This window comes from Pseudophryne corroboree, chromosome 6, assembly GCF_028390025.1.
Source record: "Pseudophryne corroboree isolate aPseCor3 chromosome 6, aPseCor3.hap2, whole genome shotgun sequence".
Classification (NCBI taxonomy): Eukaryota; Metazoa; Chordata; class Amphibia; order Anura; family Myobatrachidae; genus Pseudophryne; species Pseudophryne corroboree.
The window spans coordinates 750,011,306-750,035,249 of NC_086449.1; the positions used below are offsets into that span (position 1 = coordinate 750,011,306).

The following is a 23,944-nucleotide window of genomic DNA, read 5'->3' on the forward strand; positions in this document are numbered from 1 at the left end:
GTTCGGCAGCATGTAATTGCTTGCAACATTGCCAGATTGAGCTGCATGTACAGCCGACATGCGATGTCACAAGTGACCCACGGGAGCGTGCCTCAATGACAATATAAAGGGTACTTAACGGATGATTTGAATGATATATTGTTCAGAAATATCTGAATTGTGCATATCGTTCAAAAAGTCGTCCAGTGTGTACCCAGCTTAAGTCCCAGGTCCACGACCCTGCTCCCGACCAGGGTGATCCAGCTGAGAACTGGGAATTTTCCGGCTTGCTAGACCTGGCATTAGTAGTGTTCCTTGAAGGCCATGGTTAGGAAACACTGCACTGGAGATTTCTGTAAGTAGATGTTTTACTTCATACACAATAGTCTCTTTGGTCCAAAAGCCTGTAGCAATTAGCAGGTTAGAGACTGTGAGGGAGAAGCCGGCTGGTATTGAGCCCTGACTGACAGCCTGTGCGCCTACAGTACATGTGTGGTGAGATGATGTGTGTTTACTACTCAGTCAGAGCCATCATGTTACACAGGGCGGGAACTGGGACTGGGAGGTGCTGCAGACTGCACAGCACAGTGCACACACAGCTTCCTGCTCTGCAGCATGCTGGTGTGCTTACCTCTGTAGCTGCCCAGAGATCTGACTGCAGTGCTCTCACACAGCCTTCAGCTCTGCTGTCATACTCCTCATATTAATATGGTGCAGGAATTCCAAGTCCTCAGATGTTTTTCCTGTCAGACCTTTCAAGTGCACCAGGTACTGACCTATAGGGGGTAATATGCCTGCAAGTGGTGTGATTACTCCTGTCTCTGTGTAACTGCTGCACAAGTTCTTTTACCCTCATTATTTTAGGTTCTGTAACTCCAACCCTTTCTCTTTAGGTTAGAAAGAGCCAGAAATGGGCGTGCAAGCTGTGTGGGGAAAAGCAGTCACTGCTGAAGGTAAGTTACTCTCCTGTGTGGCTGCAGCAAAGGGGAGAAAGGGGATTGTGTTTCTTCCCCTCTGCAGAGGACATTCTGCACTTCACTGCAGCATTCATCTTCTGAGAACGTCTTTCATGGTTGTCTGACACTAGTAAAGTCCAAAATACCATACTAGATCGCCTACAGATGTCTGCTAGCCAAAATAGGAGTTGCTTGTGAACACTGCCATATTTCTGCAAAAGTATGTCCCACATCCAGTCAGTGACCTGTGGCTATGGTGGAGGGCACGATGGTGGGTGTGGATTATTAGATCTACACTTAAAAGGTCTACAGTCAATAGGTCTACCACTAATGGTAGACATGCATTAGGTCGACAGGGTCAAAAGGTCAACATAGAATAGGTAGACAGTAGAAATGGTCGATAGGGTCAAAAGGTCGACATGTAAATGGTCGACACAAAAAAGGTAGATTGTTTTTTGGCCTGTTTTGTCACTTTTCTGCCACAAACAAGCCCCATTAGTGTACTGAGGCCCCTCGCATGGCTCGCTTCACTCACCATGCTTCGGGCAAGGTGCCTCGCTCTGCTACCATTGCGCTCGGCACAGTTTACTATTCCCAGTCGTAGTCCACGTGGATAGCAAAGTATTAAAAAGTAAAAAAAAGAAAAAAAAAATTAAGAAAAAAAAACTTGTCTACCATGTGTCCACCATTGTCATGTCGACATTTTGACCATGTTGACCTTTTAACCCTGTCGACCGGCTGAACTGTATCTTTTACATGTTGACCCTTTTGACCCTAATGCATGTCTACCATTAGTGGTAGACCTATTGACTGTAGATCTATAGGGGGTCATTCCGAGTTGTTCGCTCGTTATATTTTTCTCGCAACGGAGCGATTAGTCGCTAATGCGCTTGCGCAATGTCCGCAGTGCGACTGCGCCAAGTAAATTTGCTATGCAGTTAGGTATTTTACTCACGACATTACGAGGTTTTTTCTTCGTTCTGGTGATCGTAATGTGATTGACAGGAAGTGGGTGTTTCTGGGCGGAAACTGGACGTTTTATGGGTGTGTGCGAAAAAACGCTACCGTTTCTGGGAAAAACGCGGGAGTGGCTGGAGAAACGGGGGAGTGTCTGGGCGAACGCTGGGTGTGTTTGTGACGTCAAACCAGGAACGAAACTGACTGAACTGATCGCAGTTGCCGAGTAAGTGTGGAGCTACTCAGAAACTGCTAAGAAGTATCTATTCGCAATTTTGCTAATCTTTCGTTCGCAATTTTGATAAGCTAAGATTCACTCCCAGTAGGCGGCGGCTTAGCGTGTGCAAAGCTGCTAAAAGCAGCTTGCGAGCGAACAACTCGGAATGAGGGCCATAGTCCGGATACCAACGGTGATTTCCCCTCACTGTTTGCATAAAGATTTACCTTTTTTTTATTTATTTTTTATTATTATTATTATTATAACATTTATTTTTTCTTTATCAAAATAATGACAGCAGAGGTATTGCCATTAGTGTTTCATCTCAGCATACACACAACAGTATTCATAAACAGCTATTTATATAGGGCACACATATTTTGCTAAACTACACAGTTATGTGCTTACATAAAGAAAAGGCCCCACACACTGACCACGGAAGTTTAAATCTTTGTAATTAGTTCAGCAGCAGAATGCACCAACAATGGTACATTTCTCACCTGCAGAGACCAAGCTGGATGTAATATAGAAGAAACCCAGTGTGGGAATAAACTATTTCTTTCGAAGGCCCTATCTGTGTGGGGTTTGTATGTTTTCCTAGTCACTGCATGGGTTTCCTCCCACAGTCCAAAAATATACTGGAAGGTTAACTGGCTTCTCACAAAAAAAGTATCCATAATGTACTGTATGTGTGCACACGTGGCAGGGAATACAGATTGTTAGCTCCTCTGGTGGCAGAAACTGACGTGAACGACTGAAATATTCTCTATAAAGTGCCTCGGAATATATTTCTGCATGTGTGTATCTCTGTTTATGTTTATCAGTACATAGATAACATCTTAAGATGGGTACACAGCGAATGAACCATATGTCGTTCGATATAAGCCCGATATGCAGGGCTGTTATCAGAAATTATGGGGCCCGGGGACTGATAAAATAGACAGGGCCCCTCCCTCCCCCCCAAAAATGATACTGCCATCTGCTCCATCCCTATGTGATGTCATGCATTGTGATGTTACATATAGGTGGAGCGTTGCGGACCTGCAGGAACTGTTTACAGAGAGCTGATGCGCAGATAAGGCTTGTTCTAAGAAGTCCTCCCTGCGCACCAGCCTGCTGTTGATTCACAGTCTGGTGCAGCTCTAAAGGTATTGACGGTAGGAGCCAGGTGTGGGCCCCATCTCTGTATGGGCCAGGACAACAGTCCCCACAGTTTCCCCCTGATGGCTGCCCTGCCGATATATGCAGGTGTCTGCAGTCGCTAGCGACATCGCCAGGTTTGAGGTGCTGCACAGCTAGCGTACTGTAGTATGCTAATGAAAGACAGAACATGATCATTCCGTCCTTCATTAACATCGAGCCAGTGTGTACGGGCAATCCCCACTGACAGGCCTTCATTCCGATGTTGGGACGAACGCACGTCGCTCCAGGGTGTACCCAGCTTTCATCCACTCAACTAAGCATGAGTGGATTAATGGATTTTTTGTACAGCTGTAAAAAAATTTTTTTTAAATAAACCCATTCCCCTCCCCTAATCTTATCTCACCGGTTACTGTGGGAAAGAATGCTGACTTTTGGGGGTTTATCACTGGTCAGTTAAGTTACCTTTTGTGCCAGAGCCCTTATAGAGTGGCCCCACAATATTTTCAGTTCTGCTCTGTTTGTAATACTAGTAGCCTGTGCCCTATGTTATGTGTTGGTATATATTTGAAATATCTTTAAGCAGGAGTGGAATTATAACTGTGATACCGGAAGCCGTGCATGCCCAGTTCATCCTCATATGGGCTTTTCTGTGCATGCTTAGAAGAGTGGAGGGCATTCCTATGGGCAATGGCAAAGCATTGCCCCAGGCCCTGCAATTGCTGGGACCGCCTGATTATCAATACAAAAGTAACAACAAACATATAAGTCTGATCAGTGGCAGAACTAGTGAGCGGTGGGCCCAGGTGCGACAAAATGCTTTGCCCCCCCCCCCCCCCCCCCCCCATACCATCCAAGTCCACCCCCTCACCCCTGGAGAGGATCTGGTGAGGGGGACTTGCTCAGGGACAGGGAAATGGATACCTAGCAACAGTTCCGTAACTAAACATTTTAGCGTTGTGTGCAAGAAACGGCATCGGAGGCCCCCCCCCCTCTATGTAAAACAGGGGCAGTGCGCGCCGTAGGTGCACGCAAAAAATACAGGGGCGTGGCCACAAAATAATACCAATTCATATAACGGTGCACAGTAGTCTCCATTATTCAAATTACGCCGCACAGTAGCACCACTACACCAGGTAGAGCCCCTTTTACAAATTACGGCGGACAGATTCCCCTTTTTACACATTACGGCAGACAGCGTCTCCTTTTTTACACATTACAGCAGACAGCGTCCCCTTTTTTACATATAACGGCAGACAGTGTCCCCCTTTTTTACACATAACGGCAGACGGCGTCCCCCTTTTTACACATAACGGCAGACGGCGTCCCCCTTTTTACACATAACGGCAGACGGCGTCCCCCTTTTTACACATTACGGCAGACGGCGTCCCCCTTTTTACACATTACAGCAGACAGCGTCCCCCTTTTTACACATTACGGCAGACAGTCCCCCTTTTTACACATTACAGCAGACAGCGTCCCCCTTTTTACACATCCCCTCATGGTGTGGAAAGACACACCAAATGAAATAGCACAGTTCCTGAAAACTCAATATAAGTACATACTGAAACTGTGTAAGCATAGGCTTTAGTATGTGTGTAAAGTTATATTTATATACCAAGCCAAGGAGTGATGTCCATGAGCCTTGATCTGCATCCTATATGAGGACTATTGCTGGACAGCAGAAGTGGATTATTATTAACTGTGAGCCTGGGCTGTGCATGTACCATGGACTGTCCCATGCAGGACACCAGTAGTGACAGCAGGACTCGATTCCATGCACACACACAGATAGCACCATGGGGTAACAGTATTGCACAGCCTTATCAGTGTCACACAAGGCCAGGCTCTAGATGCCGGGGAGGGAGCGATCAGTGTTGATAAAGCTAAATATTTATCGTATATAAAACACTTTAAGAGGTCTAAGAACACTGTACGCTATCTACGTAAGAAGTACCGTAAGGGTACGCCAGTTGCGTAACGATCGCTCAACCGTAGTCGAGACGCTCAAGCGTCACGTTCGCTTACGGCCCAGAGATCACAGGCAGGCACGCTATTGGCTGCCGACTAACGTAATGATTCGCTATAGCGTAGCGGACGCTTGGGACCACGAGGAGATCTCCAGCGGTGCAGACGCTTACGACGTTAAACCTTTATATCTATACCATTAACAACGAAATATACAGTAAACCTTAGTGTGGTGATAGAGTGTAAATGCAACCTGGTGTAACCTGATTAACTACAAAGCTGCTTGAGCGTCACCGACGCTCAGGGAATACTTAACACTATAAGAAATACACAGATACCTGGGCTTAGGGTCCAAAACCTATTGTATGTATTATGACTATTATACTTGCAAAAGAATCACAGTACAAAGCATACACTACAATATAACATAGACTAACTAACCAGATAACTACACAGGAAATACAATACAATACAATACAATCAATACAATCAAGGGAAAATAAGGGAGAAAGAGGGGAGAGAGAGATGGCTCACAATAACATCAAGACAAATATGATTGCGGAGAAACACTTACGCACAAGGGGAAACGATCGCATGCGCCTCGATATCCAGCTCCCGATTATCAGCAATGAGAACCGTTGAAGAGAGTGAACTGGATATGGTCGGCCTGCCTATTTATGCCCCACACACAATACAATTTAATGGTCCCTACAATCTCATTGTTCATTGGACACAGGAATTCGGCTTCGCATTATAACAAAAGGTCATAGGTTGATTCATACAGGTGGGCTGTGACTATTTCCAACTGCTCAGGTGGGAGGGAAACTGGGTTTCCCGCCGCATGGGTAATAAAGTGCAAATAAAGTAAATGTTCATAAACTTCTTATGTCCATAACTATTCGCACGAGCGATTGATCTGCTTCAAACCAACACCGGAATATTTCTAATTAAATATTCTTCCGATGGATACTAAACACCACTGTATTACTCCTGTCTGACCCTTCGTATCAAACAAAGAGAGATTTCTCTGTTCATGAACATTCTATATTAACCAAACTTTCAGAATCTATCAAAGGGACCATGATCTACAAAATACATTATTACTGAAAATATGTAACGAATGAGTCGCACGCTACGATTACATAAACTCTACCGTAAATACGCATACCGTGCGCCTGCGGGTGCCCGCGACTGTGAGTATGTGCACGTACGGGAGAGCGTACGCATGCGCAGCACGGACCTGTGTGAGGTGCAAATATGGTAGTGTGCATAGAGATATTTTTCTGACTTTGACAGTCCACCCTTTGGCAGTCAACAATAACTGCCACTTCCTGAAAACATTTCAAAAGGAGAAAAATATATGTTAGGGGTTAATACATTTACATGGTTGGGTAAGGGAGGAGAGAGGAGTAGGTGGGAAGAGGGTATGACCTAGTGAGATAGCAGAAGCATGTGTGTATGAGTCCATGTTTGGGGGGGGTCATGTATCATCGTACCGTACGTGTTGTAAATCAAGCTTCGAGGTATTGCGAAGTATACATGTGAATTCCTTCTTATCCCGTGGTACGGGTCTGTGGATGGGCTGTCAAACTTTACCGAGCTCTTTTCGGCTTTGGTTGTAACAAAATGGGGGAGCACATTTTAGTTGATGATACATGAATGGGGGAGGTATGTGGTTGCTGATATCTGTGCCTGTATTCCCTATCGACTATGTGTGTCATTACTTGTGGGTTGTAGAAATGAAGAAAAGACATAATTACGGTAAATGCGGTGGTATTCTATGTCAGGTAAATGTACAGTCGTCGATTGAGGTTTTGTTCGGTATCAGTTGAAAGTCGTCTTCTTTGCGCTGTTTTGCCCATTAGGTGCGAGCATAAAGCTTTGTCAATGCCAATAGATTTACAAAAATGTTGGGCTAGCGTGAGTTTAAGAATTCTAGGGAAACTGGGGATCCATGGCAAAGTTCATCAAATGTCCGTATCTAAAGTGGTCAAAACTTCTTCTTTGGTCAATCCGTTGTCTGTATAGTGTCTTGTCAACTTCCTCGTCCAAGGGGGTCTTTTTATCTTGGAGAAAAACAGAAAAACAGGTGAAAGAAACGGACCGTAGAAATCGCATTTTCATCACATCATTGTTTCTACATTTGGGTCATAAATCAAGTCCAGGTTAATTACAGTTTCCTCACTCCTTAAACTCATTACCCTAGTACGATGATTGCACTTCATTAAGGCCTGACCGCATCTAAATATCAATCCAATCGATATGACAACACCTAAGATACATAGGAGAAACTTCCCAACATCCATTATGACTCCTTGAGCCCAGTCTCCTAAACCAGAAAACCAATTTCGCGGGTTCAACCATGACACCCAACCAGTCAGCTCATTACCTACAGCAGCAAGAGTGAGATTGTGTCTCCTGCGAAATTCCCACTTCAATTGGAGAATATCGTCCATCTTTTGGTCTATGACCTCGACCGGATCCTCGGTGCTATTTGTAATATATGTGCAACATTTCACGCCGTATTGTGTTGCCAGTGTGACACAATATCCGCCTGTCACTGCTGTAAGGTAATTGAGAACCATTCTATGCTGTACCATTTCTGTTTTGTAAGCCTGAAGTTCTCTTCCAGTATACCTAAACGTGTCATCATACATTTCAGTGATATTATCTAAGAAATTTGCGAGCGCCGATATGTATTTATAATTCGGCACTCCTCTAGCGGTGCGGGTGAAATCTAACGCGATTAAGAATTGAATCCCGGTGGATTCACTTATCAGATCAGAGGCCGGATGCTCTGTCTTCTCTATCAGGTGCCTTTTAACAACGTGCTCGTAATGGGTGTGAGTATAAGGAGCTTGGGCACCACGGTGTATGTCTTTCATTTTGTCATGTGATACAGTCATTACTTCAGGCAGTACTTTTCCAATATAACACAATCCTTCAGAGTTTGGGGCAAGCCACTTGTACGCCTTTCTCCCGCATATGAAATATGCATCATCGGGGAGAACATATGGGACGGAGTAGGACATAACCATATTACACACCTTCCGGGTGAAATCTCCTAACCCTAATTCTTCCATCTGCTTAGTACACGTATCAGGTTGTACGATATGTGCACAGTATCCTGGTGATACTTCTCCAGCTCTCGTAATCCTATTTCCTAAGGTGTACCTATACCGGAAAGATTTTCCTCTACTGGCTATGTGGCGTACAAGCTCTGTATCTGTAGGCATTCTATCTGCTCTATGCGAAAAGGTCATGGTGTGGTTACTCCATGACACTTCCCAATTTCCCGGTTTTCGGGGATTGGAGATGTTGAAACATAATAGGGACCTATCCACATGGTATTGGTGGAGCTTCAAACTAGGAGGACTGGAGATGTTAAACCTCCTGTCCACCGGTCTCCCACCCTTTAGCTCAAGTACCTCCCCTACCGTTAAAGGAAATGGTACTAGCCCTGATTTGCTATGACCCTGAGGTACTTGAGAGCATACCCAACAATCTGTTTTATTTAACACATTACCCACTAAGGAGTGATAGTCACTCAATGGATGCCGGTCCATATGGATATTAAAACTGGATTGGCATTTCTTAATGCACCCATCCTCAATGACATTGTTACAGAGCCTACAGATACGGTCTTTCTTCTTAAACTAACAATCCTTCAAAATGTTTACAAATAACAAGGTTGTTAGATCGTGTCCGGTACTCGCCTTTGCCTGGTGATTGGGTTGCTATTGGAAATTTACACCTCCGTCTCAGTCATTAGAACCTTTCTGGATCCTTTCTCGACCTCACTGGTACTCTCACCGAAACAGACTACTCTGGTCAACATCAGGGTCGACAGGAAAAATCCATATCACAGTCTCTTGGGGCAAGTCCATCTTACAGGAGGAGAAAAGAAGAAATTTGTAATGGGGGTATAAGAAAACAGTTTGTGGGGGAGAGAACTTGTTACGATAATAAGTTCTCTCGTCTTGTTGTTCTTCTTGTTCTGCTGTCCTCTCAAAAGGTGCTGTCTCTTCAGTCTTCCAACTGAACATTCTGGTGATGCAATATTCCTTCCTAATCAGCGATCTTTCTGTAAGGAGCAAAAATCTGGCATTACCATTGGTCCAACTGAGGGGTGACATACCATCTTTAAACCATGAAAACATGAATGAGGAGAGAGAGAGAGTCAAAAAAACAAAAGAGAGAGAGAACACTTCATGTGCATATATATTTTACATAACTCGACAACAACCATCAATAGGAAAAGAGAAACAAAGCATTTTTAAAACATTGTCAGCATTAAGAAAACATTGTTATTATTATCAGGCTGTCATATCTACGTGTCTAATGGTCTCTTTGAACAGTCCCTCCCCACCAGCACCTGCATTACTCCACTGTTTGTATCTGGCCAGAAATACATTGTGGCGGATAGGTCATGCTGGGGTTTGGTAGACTTCTGCAAGGACCAAGTGGATATGCAATGTGTGAATTCTTACCAATAATCGTCAGAGATGGGGATAGAGAGAGAGAAAAACATTTTTCTTCACAAATACATTTACAACGTTTCACCTGGTCATTCCTGTGTCTTCAGTGAATGACCTCCCAATTTATTAACCGTTACCTCAGGCTTACCATCAGTCCTAATGATCACCTTTCCTGCCTATGTGATCCCTGATTATAATCGTGTGTGTTATAATTTTGCTCATTTCTTGGTCTAGGGGGTCTGACTTTATGTGGGTTATTACAGTTGCTGGCATAATGCCCTTCTCTTCTACAATGGTAACAAACCCTTGGCTTTCTCCATGTGCTAGGGGCCTGGGGTTCCGGTCGACTTGATGCATCCTCTAGTGCTTGGATGTTCAGTGTCATCAACCGCTCTCCCTGCGCTTCCCTGGTTCTTTGGATATTTCGGTCATGCTCGATAGCGGACTCTCTTAATGCCGCAACCGAGATACCTCTCCAATGAGGTATTGAGGTTTGTACCCTAATTTTTAGTGTGTCTTTTAAGTTGTTCATTAATACGGACACAGCTACCTCTCTGTGGTGTACGTTAGTTTCAATGTCATCTATACCAGTGTACCTAGCCATATTCTGCAGAGCCCGGTGAAAATACTCTTCTGCGGATTCACCTTCTTTTTGTTTTATTGTACAGATTTTATTCCACTTTACTACTGTAGGAAAATATTCTTTCAACTGTAGATTGATTCTTTTTACATTATCTTGGTTATACTCGTTTGTTAGTGGCACTTCCTCATCTAGCTTACAATCAGCGATAAATTTCAATGAATCAACATCGGGGGGTAAACATGCCCTCAAAACTGTCCTCCAATCTTTGTTATTTGGCTCTGCAGTATGTCCTAGCACTCTAATGTATCTTTGACAAGCAACTAAGTCTTTCCTGGGATCAGGAAATTCAGACAGAATTGTTCTTAATTCTGTTCGGGAAAAGGGGCAGTACATGGCGATGTTCCTGACGGGAGTGACTCCTGAAAAGTCAGCTTTCCCATTTGGTACTGCAATTACCCTGACAGGATTAAGTCCAGTAACGTCATTCTGAATTGATTCTACAATATGAGGTACATTTGTTTGTGCGTAATGTATAATACCATACGTACCTGTGGACACGACCTCACCTGACCCTCCGTTAGGGGGTTTGATTACAGTCTTTACCGATTTGGTCGTGTCCACCTGGATGTCTTGTGTGATGGCTGCTGGAAAAGGTGCCGACATCGTTCTGGGCTCACTTTCTTGTTGGTGTTCCTGAGGAAAGTTTAACATGGGGTGCGACTTGCATGGGTTAATAGTTGTACATTCAACAGTATTACAATTATCTTTGTTACATTTATTACACTTATTCTTATCATCTATACTACAGTTGCTAAGAGCGTTTTTATTGTTCACCCTTGTGCTTTTCTCCGCAACCACAATCCCCTCCATTGCCATGTCTCTCCTCTCAAGATGAAAGTTAGGTAAGTAAGTTACATTTCTTTGCATTTCACCTTCCTGTTGCCATAACTGTAAACAATCATAATGCTTGATTCGTCTCTTTGCTGATTTAATGAGACATATCCTTCTCCTTAAATTATGCAACACCTCTGAGTTAAAACTACCTATCCCGGGAAATGGTGCCTTATCCCCCGCAGTCATTCGTGTCCATTCATCACAAAAGGTCTCAGAGTGGGGACCATATTTCCCCCACATTACTAACCGAGCAGACCCTCGGGGTCTGCAAGCCTCTGGAGTCTGAATCCTGACTGCCGACCGTCTCTGTGTTGTGCACTTGGCTGCCATTGTGGACCTTTTTAACACATAAAAACTTCCTAAAATGCAACAAACACAGAACTTCGTTGGAAATCCTTAAAGCTCTTCCACTGAACTTCTTCTGCTCCGGGTATCTCCGTTCCGCCTTCTAGCAGACACGTGTAGCCGTTGCAGGCCCTATCTCTAGAGATTTTCCTGAGAAAATTCCCTTCCTTTTTCTTTACACAAATCACGCTTGCATGTGCTCCCTACAACACGTATGAGGGCAAGATTTACGCATCGATATATACGACCTCATATCACGTTGCGTTATTGGTCACACATACAACCGTGCGGTCCAATCGTACCACTTATAGACACTTGTTGCCCATAAATGGTAGGATCATTGGAGTCTCCCTACTGTGCTCCAAAACAGCCAGAGCGTAATTTTATCACACTCTGTTGCACGTTTTCACTCAGATCGTGCTCATCATGTTCCACACAGATCACAAAGTTCACAAAGCGGGATTATCACACAGATCACAAAGTCCACAAAGCGGGATTCAATACACTCATACCGTTTTCAACCCACTATCATTCTTATAGTTTTCTGATCAGAAAAATCATTTCCCGTAGTCTGATAGCTCTCCCCAGAGGTATTACAGTAAAGTAAGGTATTTAAACTAAGTTTTGGAAAGCTGAAATCAATTTGTGCTATTTTATCGCCTTGCGTTATTTACCGTGTTGCGCTATTTACCGCTTTGCGCTATTTATCGCCTGTTAAAATCAACTTGTGGTTTGAGTTACGTGGGCGTACACAGACGCTCCGTTGCGTAATATACGCTGCGTGCGTCGGCCTTTGGATTGCGTACGCAAGTCTTTGTTAGGGACACGTGTACGCAAAGCAAAGATCCACCGTAACACAATTTATACGTTTATCAATGCAGATGATCCTTTATCATCTACCGCGCACCACTCCGACTTCGCCTTATCTCCCAGGCAAAACCGTGTGTTTGTCTATACTTTAACTATGTTGTCTTTACTCAAACTATTGAAATAGCGGCAAATCTCTCTCAGCACGTTTATCAATTATAAAAAGCAAACAGGAGAGTGACATACGAAAATACACAAATGAAAAGGAAATGCAGATATATATGTGTGCGTGCAAGACAGAAAAATAAACCGTTTTAAAAGACACTAGCGTTTTGCTCTTACCTCCGGTTCCCGGATTCCTTCAGCACCCTTTACCTAAGCGAAGCAGACGCTTATCCCGTCAGCACTACGAGGGATACAACCTCCCGCCCTTTGCTGATGGATAATGTCTGCTGATATTACCTAGTGCAGATATGTGAAGGACTGGACGGCCCCCAATTGATAAAGCTAAATATTTATCGTATATAAAACACTTTAAGAGGTCTAAGAACACTGTACGCTATCTACGTAAGAAGTACCGTAAGGGTACGCCAGTTGCGTAACGATCGCTCAACCGTAGTCGAGACGCTCAAGCGTCACGTTCGCTTACGGCCCAGAGATCACAGGCAGGCACGCTATTGGCTGCCGACTAACGTAATGATTCGCTATAGCGTAGCGGACGCTTGGGACCACGAGGAGATCTCCAGCGGTGCAGACGCTTACGACGTTAAACCTTTATATCTATACCATTAACAACGAAATATACAGTAAACCTTAGTGTGGTGATAGAGTGTAAATGCAACCTGGTGTAACCTGATTAACTACAAAGCTGCTTGAGCGTCACCGACGCTCAGGGAATACTTAACACTATAAGAAATACACAGATACCTGGGCTTAGGGTCCAAAACCTATTGTATGTATTATGACTATTATACTTGCAAAAGAATCACAGTACAAAGCATACACTACAATATAACATAGACTAACTAACCAGATAACTACACAGGAAATACAATACAATACAATACAATACAATCAATACAATCAAGGGAAAATAAGGGAGAAAGAGGGGAGAGAGAGATGGCTCACAATAACATCAAGACAAATATGATTGCGGAGAAACACTTACGCACAAGGGGAAACGATCGCATGCGCCTCGATATCCAGCTCCCGATTATCAGCAATGAGAACCGTTGAAGAGAGTGAACTGGATATGGTCGGCCTGCCTATTTATGCCCCACACACAATACAATTCAATGGTCCCTACAATCTCATTGTTCATTGGACACAGGAATTCGGCTTCGCATTATAACAAAAGGTCATAGGTTGATTCATACAGGTGGGCTGTGACTATTTCCAACTGCTCAGGTGGGAGGGAAACTGGGTTTCCCGCCGCATGGGTAATAAAGTGCAAATAAAGTAAATTTCTAATTAAATATTCTTCCGATGGATACTAAACACCACTGTATTACTCCTGTCTGACCCTTCGTATCAAACAAAGAGAGATTTCTCTGTTCATGAACATTCTATAGTAACCAAACTTTCAGAATCTATCAAAGGGACCATGATCTACAAAATACATTATTACTGAAAATATGTAACGAATGAGTCGCACGCTACGATTACATAAACTCTACCGTAAATACGCATACCGTGCGCCTGCGGGTGCCCGCGACTGTGAGTATGTGCACGTACGGGAGAGCGTACGCATGCGCAGCACGGACCTGTGTGAGGTGCAAATATGGTAGTGTGCATAGAGATATTTTTCTGACTTTGACAGTGTTGCTTGTGCTGTGACGGTCACAAACTCACCTGAGTTCATATGCCGCATCTCAGGGGCTCACTGCTGTTGCAAGTCTCCCAATCCCCCCCCCCCCCCCCCCCCCAGTGCACATGGTTTTGCTCAACTGATAACAAATTTGCTGCTGCGACCAGGTCTAAATGTGGAAGGAAACCCATGCAAGCATGGTGAGAGTATACAAACTCCATACAGTTAGGGCCATGGTAGGAATCGAACCCATGACCTCAGTGCTGTGAGGTAGTAATGCTAACCATTATACCATCCATGCGGACCCATACGTCTCTTTACACCACAAGCTAGGGTCACAGGCCACCGGTGGTGTCCTGTAAATGACTTCCTTGAAGCAGAAAATAGCCACCTGATGCATTTAAGACAGATTGTGCTATAGAGTAAATTGTTGCAAATGATGCTGCCACATGTGCCTGACTGTGTATTAATCTGTAAACACATTTATCTCCCTATGTTCAATCTCATAGGTTTATGGTCGAGGCTCCGGAGCAGACTGCAGGCGCCATGTGCAGAAGTTGAACCTGCTTCAGGGGGAGGTGGGGCAGGCGGCTAGTTGCCCCGATGAGTAAGTTCTTATTCTGGAAGGGGAGTTGCTGAAACTCAGCTGGAATGTAGAAACCCAAACACAGGTTCTGTAATAACTGCAATAGTGTGGGTCTGTAATATCACACGTCTTTACGGCAACCAGCTTTTCTGCTTATATAACAATATTTTCAAACATTATAATTCAAATCCAACTTCTTCTGGCTGTTGTAGTGCACCTGTCGCCTAGGCTGAAGGCGGGCCGCCGATTTGTGTGTGATCCTATACGGCTCTACTAAATATGTTACCACTGTGATTACTGAATAATAGTAACCCATTCACTAGAAACCTCAGTAGCCCCACTGAGTGCTGTGGTTACTTATAAATCTTTTACACCGCCAGCTTGTAACGTGTTATTGCACATGAGCGCGCATATCCCGTGTTACTGTGCAATGTTAAAGGGCCCAGTTGGAATAATCCGGGTCAACCCAGTATTCCAACTCGGGTAGCTTGCAGGGTTGAATAGGGGTTCAACCGGGCAAGCTGTGCTGTGTAAACAGGAAGCTGGCTCTATGCCACCCAGCTCCCTTCACAGTGTATGGACAGACAGCGCTAGGAGATCATGTGATCTCCAAGCGCCACCCACACCGCAATATGCCAAGTTGGAAAACAGCGCAGAGAGGGGCCTCAGGCGGGTCGTGCCCGGAAAGCTCCCGTGTCAGGCTCCCAGGTATGACCCGCCATACTTGGTATATAAGAGGTATAAGTTTTTAAAAATATCGCTTTCTTTTATAGTCACAAACAAATGTGTCCAGTGACGTTTATTTATTACAGGGATTTCCAAGTTCAGTGCTGGCAGCCGGAGCTTATCCTAGAATCTGTGGGGTAAATTTACTAAAGCTTCTAAAACAGAGAATTGGTGATGTTGCCCATAGTAACCAATCAGATGCTGTTTATCATTTCTCTATTGCCTTTTGCTATGGGCAACATCACCAATTCTCTGTTTTAGAAGCTTTAGTAAATTTACCCGTGTCTTCACTCCATTAGGTCATTATCAGGGTTCCCATTGGCTAAAGGAAGTGTGACTGTGGAACTCTGAAAGCTGGCCAGTAAAATTAGTTCTGATTAAAGCTGGATATGTATCTTGGATATTTTTTTATGTGCTGTAGAATACAATATAATTTGCTCATATGTGGCACCACACCCCTACAATTTGTTGGTCCTAAAAGCTTTGTCATGTATGAAGCAAACCAGATGCTAGCTGTAGGTGAGAGACTCCTTCCCAGCTGCTGAATGTGATAGGGGTGCTGTTCAGAAGTATAAAACTTCACTAGGAAAACCCTGTAACGTAGCATTTCCTATGCAGATACAGCAGCATTCGCACACAGAATATAGGCATGCTGCATATCATTTTTATCAGCATAAACTGCTTGTGCGTCCTATTTGCATAGGATGTGACTAGAAGGGCTGTTTAACATACCAGGAGGCTGGAGGTATGTGGACACATCTGTATAAACTCTCTGAGCTCCTCTGTGACCTCTCATATCCTTACAAGTTATAGTAACAGGTACTATAAACCACTTACTATGATATTGTACAAGGTCTTGGACATATAGGCCCTCATTCCGAGTTGATCGCTAGCTGCCGTTGTTCGCTGCGCAGCAATCAGGCAAAAAATCGGCATTTCTGCGCATGCGTATGGTGCGCAGTACGCACGCGCGACGTACTTTCACAAGAGCCGATGCAGTTTTACACAAGGTCTAGCAACGCTTTTCAGTCACTGCTGATCGTTGAGTGATTGACAGGAAGTGGGTGTTTCTGGGTGGTAACTGACCGTTTTCGGGGAGTGTGTGTAAAAACGCAGGCGTGGCAGATAAAAACGCAGGAGTGGCTGGCTGTACGCAGGACGTGTTTGTGACGTCAAAACAGGAACTAAATAGTCTGAAGTGTTCGCAAGGTAGGAGTAGGTCTGCAGCTACTCTGAAACTGCACAATTTTTTTTTGTAGCAGCGATGCGATCCTTTCGTTCGCACTTCTGCTAAGCTAAGATACACTCCCAGAGGGCGGTGGCTTAGTATTTGCACGGCTGTTAAAAGCAGCTAGCGAGCGAACAACTCGGAATGAGGGCCATAGAGAAGCTGTTCTACGTCTGTGTGGTGTAATAGAAATGTCTTCTGATAATGATCTGTGGCCCAGATTTGTTAAGGTAATGTCCTGACTGTATAGTAGAACTGTGTTATGATGTTGTCTAGTGGTCAGATTATATTGTTAAGGTATAAACTACCAAAACTTGGAGACAGATAAAGTACCAACCAGTCAACTTCTAACTAACATTCTACAGGCTCTATTGGAAAAGTATATGGTGGGAGCTGCACATCTTAATTCTAAACATAAGAGGTGCTGCAATGCTGGGACTTGTAGTTTCACAGAGAAAAAAGGAAAGATGCAGGTGCACACTCAAGCGTCAAGAACACTGACAATCACAACTAATATAATAAACTCTGTTATTTAACATAGATAAAATCGAGGTTCTTGGCACAATTTTTGGCCCAAAAATATGGGCCCACCCACTACGACCAGGTGACCTCATCAGGTGGGTCCTTAACATTCCTAAGGTTCAAATTCAGAACACGGGACCCGGGCCAGCACAGTCCAACCTCCACAAGGTGTCACACAAGTGAAAAATATCAGTGTAAAATAAGATTTTACTCACCGGTAAATCTATTTCTCGTAGTCCGTAGTGGATGCTGGGACTCCGTAAGGATCATGGGGAATAGCGGCTCCGCAGGAGACTGGGCACAACTAAAGAAAGCTTTAGGACTACTTGGTGTGCACTGGCTCCTCCCACCATGACCCTCCTCCAGACCTCAGTTAGGATACTGTGCCCGGAAGAGCTGACACAATAAGGAAGGATTTTGAATCCCGGGTAAGACTCATACCAGCCACACCAATCACACCGTATAACTCGTGATACTATACCCAGTTAACAGTATGAAATATAACTGAGCCTCTCAACAGATGGCTCAACAATAACCCTTTAGTTAGGCAATAACTATAAACAAGTATTGCAGACAATCTGCACTTGGGATGGGCGCCCAGCATCCACTACGGACTACGAGAAATAGATTTACCGGTGAGTAAAATCTTATTTTCTCTGACGTCCTAAGTGGATGCTGGGACTCCGTAAGGACCATGGGGATTATACCAAAGCTCCCAAACGGGCGGGAGAGTGCGGATGACTCTGTAGCACCGAATAGGCAAACTCTAGGTCCTCCTCAGCCAGGGTGTCAAACTTGTAGAATTTAGCAAATGTGTTTGACCCCGACCAAGTAGCTGCTCGGCAAAGTTGTAGAGCAGAGACCCCTCGGGCAGCCGCCCAAGAAGAGCCCACTTTCCTCGTGGAATGGGCTTTCACTGATTTAGGATGCAGCAGTCCAGCCGCAGAATGTGCAAGCTGAATCGTGCTACAGATCCAGCGAGCAATAGTCTGCTTAGAAGCAGGAGTACCCAGCTTGTTGGGTGCATACAGGATAAATAGCGAGTCAGTTTTCCTAACTCCAGCCGTCCTGGAAACATATACTTTTCAGGACCCTGACTACGTCCAGTAACTTGAAATCCTCTAAGTCCCAAGTAGCCGCAGGCACCACAATAGGTTGGTTCACATGAAAAACTGATACCACCTTAGGAAAGAATTGGGAACGAGTCCTCAATTCCGCCTTATCCATATAAAAAATCAGATAAGGGCTTTTGCATGACAAAGCCGCCAATTCTGATACACGCCTGGCCGACGCCAAGGCCAACAGCATGACCACTTTCCACGTGAGGTATTGTAGCTCCACGGATTTAAGTGGCTCAACCCAATGCGACTTCAGGAAATCCAACACCACGTTGAGATCCCACGGTGCCACTGGAGGCACAAACGGGGGCTGACTATGCAGCACTCCCTTAACAAAAGTCTGAACTTCAGGCAGTGAAGCCAGTTCTATTTTGGAAGAAAATTGATAGAGCCGAAATCTGGACCTTAATGGAACCCAATTTTAGGCCCATAGTCACCCTGACTGTAGGAAGTGCAGAAATCGACCTAGCTGAAATTCCTCCTTTGGGGCCTTCCTGGCCTCACAGCACGCAACATATTTCCGCCATATGCGGTGATAATGGTTTGCGTTCACTTCTTTCCTAGCTTTAATTAGCGTAGGGATAACTTCCTCCAGAATGCCCTTTTCCTTCAGGATCCGGTGTTCAACCGCCATGCCGTCAAACGCAGCCGCGGTACATCTTGGAACAGACAGGCCCCTTGCTGCAGCAGGTCCTGTCTGAGCGGCAGAGGCCATGGGTCCTCTGAGATCATTTCTTGGAATTCTGGGTACCAAGCTCTTCTTGGCTAATCCGGAACAATGAGTATAGTTCTTACTCCTCTCCTTCTTATTATTCTCATTACCCTGGTAAGAGAGGCAGAGAAGGGAACACATACACCGACTGGTACACCCACGGTGTTACCAGAGCGTCCACAGCTATCGCCTGAGGGTCCCTTGACCTGGCGCAATATCTTTGTAGCTTTTTGTTGAGGCGGGACGCCATCATGTCCACCTGTGGCCTTTCCCAACGGTGTACAATCATTTGGAAGACTTCTGGATGAAGTCCCCACTCTCCCGGGTGGAGGTCGTGCCTGCTGAGAAAGTCTGTTTCCCAGTTGTCCACTCCGGGAATGAACACTGCTGACAGTGCTAACACGTGATTTTCCGCCCATCGGAGAATCCTTGTGGCTTCTGCCATCGCCATCCTGCTTCTTGTGCCGCCCTGTCAGTTTACATGAGCGACCGCCGTGATGTTGTCTGACTAGATCAGCACCGGCCGGTGTTGAAGCAGGGGTCTAGCCTGACTTAGGAGATTGTAAATGGCCCTTAGTTCCAGAATATTTATGTGTAGGGAAGTCTCCTGACTTTTCCATAGTCCTTGGAAGTTTCTTCCCTGTGTGACTGCCCCCCAGCCTCGAAGGCTGGCATCCGTGGTCACCAGGACCCAGTCCTGTATGCCGAATCTGCGGCTCCCTAGAAGATGAGCACTCTGCAGCCACCACAACAGCGACACCCTGGCCCTTGGAGACAGGGTTATCCGCCGATGCATCTGAAGATGCGACCCGGACCACTTGTCCAACAGATCCCACTGGAAGATCCTTGCATGGGACCTGGCGAATGGAATTTCTTCGTAAGAAGCTACCATCTTTCCCAGGGCTCGCGTGCATTGATGCACCGACACCTGTATTTGTATTAGGAGGTCTCTGTCTAGAGACGACAACTCCTAGGACTTCTCCTCCAGGAGAAACCCTTTTTATCCTGTTCTGTGTCCAGAACCATACCCAGGAACAGTAGACGCGTCGTAGGAACCAGCTGCGACTTTGGAATATTCAGAATCCAGCCGTGCTGTTGTAGCACTTCCCGAGATAGTGCTACTCCGACGAACAACTGCTCCCTGGACCTCGCCTTTATAAGGAGATTGTCCAAGCACGGGATAAGTATTTCGGCCATTACCTTGGTAAATACCCTCGGTGCCGGGGACAGACCAACGGCAACGTCTGGAATTGGTAATGACCATCCTGTACCACAATTTTGAGGTACTCCTGGTGAAGAGGGTAAATAGGGACATGCAGGTAAGCATCCTTGATGTCCAGTGATACCATGAAATTCTCCAGGCTTGCAATAATCACCCTGAGCGATTCCATTTTGAACTTGAACCTTCGTATATAAGTGTTCAAGGATTTCAATTTTAGAATGGGTCTCACCGAACCGTCTGGTTTCGGTACCACAACATTTTGGAATAGTAACCCCGGCCTTGTTGAAGGAGGGGTACCTTGATTTCACCTGCTGGAAGTACAGCTTGTGAATTGCCGCCAGTACTACCTCCCTTTCTCCGAGGGCAGCAGGCAAGGCTGATGTGAGGTGACGGCGAGGGGGAGTCGCCTCGAACTCCAGCCTGTATCCCTGTGATACTACTTGCAGAACCTAGGGATCCACCTGTGGGCAAGCCCACTGGTCCCTGAAGTTCCCGAGACGCGTCCCCACCGCACCTGTCTCCACCTGTGGAGCCCCAACGTCATGCGGTGGACTCAGAGGAAGCGGGGGAAGATTTTTGATACTGGGAACTGGCTGTCTGGTGCAGCTTTTTCCTTCTTCCCTTGTCTCTGTGCAGAAAGGAAGCGCCTTTGACCCGCTTGCTTTTCTGAAGCCGAAAGGACTGTACCTTTCTTAGGCTGTGAGGAAACCTGAGGTAAAAAATTTTCTTCCCAGCTGTTGCTGTGGATACGAGGTCCCAGAGACCATCCCCAAACAATTCCTCACCCTTATAAGGCAGAATCTCCATGTGCCTTTTAAAGGCAGCATCACCTGTCCACTGCCGGGTCTCTAATACCCTCCTGGCAGAATGGACATTGCATTAATTCTGGATGCCAGCCGGCAAATATCCCTCTGTGCATCCTTCATATATAAGACGACGTCTTTAATATGCTCTATGTTAGCAAAATATTATCCCTGTCTAGGGTATTAATATTATCTGACAGGGTATCAGACCACGCTGCAGCAGCACTATTTATGCTGAGGCAAATGCAGGTCTCAGTATAGTACCTGAGTGTGTATATACAGACTTCAGGATAGTCTCCTGCTTTTTATCAGCAGGCTCCTTCAAAGTGGCCGTATCCCAAGACGGCAGTGCCACCTTTTTTGACAAACGTGTGAGCGCCCTGTCCACTCTAGGGGATATCTCCCAACGTGACCTATCCTCTGGCGGGAAAGGGTACGCCAGCAGTAACTTTTTAGAAATTACCATTTTCTTATCGGGGGAACCCACGCTCTTTACACACTTCATTCACTCATCTGATGGGGGAACAAAACACTGGCTGCTTTTTCTCCCCAAACATAAAACCTCTTTTATGTGGTACTTGGATTTATGTCAGAAATGTGTAACACATTTTTCATTGCCGAGATCATGCAACGGATGTTCCTAGTGGATTGTGTATATGTCTCAACCTCGTCGACACTGGAGTCAGACTCCGTGCCGACATCTATGTCTGCCATCTGAGGTAACGGGCGTTTTTTGAGCCCCTGATGGCCTTTGAGACGCCTGGGCAAGTGCGGGCTGAGAAGCCGGCTGTCCCACAGCTGTTACGTCATCCAGCCTTTTATGTAAGGAGTTGACATTGTCGGTTAATACCTTCCACCTATCCATCCACTCTGGTGTCGGCCCCACAGGGGGTGACATCCCATTTATCGGCCTCTGCTCCGCCTCCACGTAACCTTCCTCATCCAACATGTCGACACAGCCGTACCGACACACCGCACACACACAGGGAATGCTCTGACTGAGGACAGGACCCCACAAAGTCATTTGGGGAGACAGAGAGAGAGTATGCCAGCACACACCAGAGCGCTATATAATGCAGGGATTAACACTATAACTGAGTGATTTTTCCCCCAATAGCTGCTTGTATACACATATTGCGCCTAAATTTAGTGCCCCCCCTCTCTTTTTAACCCTTTGAGCCTGAAAACTACAGGGGAGAGCCTGGGGAGCTGTCTTCCAGCTGCACTGTGAAGATAAAATGGCGCCAGTGTGCTGAGGGAGATAGCCCCGCCCCTTTTTCGGCGGACTTTTCTCCCGCTTTTTTCATGGATTCTGGCAGGGGTAATTTATCACATATATAGCCCTGGGACTATATATTGTGATGATTTGCCAGCCAAGGTGTATTATATTGCCCTGAGGGCGCCCCCCCCCAGCGCCCTGCACCCATCAGTGACCGGAGTGTGAGGTGTGCATGAGGAGCAATGGCGCACAGCTGCAGTGCTGTGCGCTACCTTGTTGAAGACAGAAGTCTTCTGCCGCCGATTTTCCGGAACACTTCTTGCTTCTGGCTCTGTAAGGGGGCCGGCGGCGCGGCTCCGGGACCGAACATCGAGGTCGGGTCCTGTGGTCGATCCCTCTGGAGCTAATGGTGTCCAGTAGCCTAAGAAGCCCAAGCTACCACCAGTTAGGTAGGTTCGCTTCTTCTCCCCTTAGTCCCTCGCTGCAGTGAGTCTGTTGCCAGCAGATCTCACTGTAAAATAAAAAACCTAAAATATACTTTCTTTCTAGGAGCTCAGGAGAGCCCATAGTGTGCATCCAGCTCAGCCGGGCACAAGATTCTAACAGAGGTCTGGAGGAGGGTCATAGTGGGAGGAGCCAGTGCACACCAGGTAGTCCTAAAGCTTTCTTTAGTTGTGCCCAGTCTCCTGCGGAGCCGCTATTCCCCATGGTCCTTACGGAGTCCCAGCATCCACTTAGGACGTCAGAGAAAAGTTACTTTTAGTGTACTTGGTGCTCAGAATAGCATGCACTTTCCTTTACTTTTTGAACCAGCCAGCTGGCTTCTGTACAGCTTAAGCTGGCCATACTGTATATCAGAGCTGAGATCCCCTGTCCTTCAGACTCCGATCGGCAGACATTGATGGTCAGTGATCCATCGGGAAATTTGCAAATCCTGCCTGCTAAAAATCCTGAGACTGCGCGCCTGATCATTTTATGTCTGGAATCGGTGGATCGAGGATTTCCAACATATAGGATTTCTCCAATCCCCCGACTAAGGCATCAGGAGAACGGGGAATAGACCTGACACTATGTTGATGTATGGGCTACATTACATGTTTGTGTGTTGTGATTTTTGTGGCCCACATAGTGTGTAATATGTGCAGTACATCAATCCGTAGACCAGACAAGATATCCTTATAATGTTCTCCTTCTATTTATGGGACTGCTGGGCATAATAACGCATTGCCATATATTTCTTTACAGGCGGAATGTGCAAAATGCAATCTCGGATAGTGACAATTGTGATGACACACAGGGAGGAATGGGGGCTTCACAGGTAATGTACTGTAACTGAGGTTCAGCTGTACAGTAGAAGGAGTAACTGCAGCCGTGGAGGTGTGCTGATTAGGAGTAAGGGGGCTATGTAATAGGTTCCGATCTCACGGAACTAGCAGGATTTTAGCGAGATTGACGCTTTATACTGATTGATTGTTGCTTTAGGGGCAATCTCTCTGAAATTCTGCCTTACAGCTTACTTTACAACCATGCGATACCCAACTATACAATGTCTGTACCCTGCAATACTATGCATCTAACAGATAAAAGGCGTCAAAACTTTGCAACTGTAAGCTCTTATGCATGTAATTACACCCCTGACTTCATGCCGACCCCCTATTAATATCCAACTATGTAAGA

The 23,944-nt window shown here is 45.6% G+C and overlaps 1 protein-coding gene across 2 annotated transcripts in view; it reads left to right on the forward strand.

Annotated features, from left to right (window-relative positions):
• Positions 1–520: 520 nt before the first annotated feature.
• MRNIP (MRN complex interacting protein) overlaps positions 521–23,944 on the forward strand; it is an 81,709-nt gene continuing 58,285 nt past the window's right edge. Inside the window, exons 1-4 of one of the 2 annotated variants that reach the window (XM_063928536.1) lie at positions 521–747; positions 873–932; positions 14,641–14,738; positions 23,513–23,585. In XM_063928536.1, coding sequence (XP_063784606.1) covers positions 688–747; positions 873–932; positions 14,641–14,738; positions 23,513–23,585 — 291 coding nt within the window. In that variant the 5' untranslated portion in view covers positions 521–687. The remainder of the gene's footprint in view (positions 748–872; positions 933–14,640; positions 14,739–23,512; positions 23,586–23,944) is intronic. The other variant, XM_063928537.1, reaches the window with a different exon arrangement.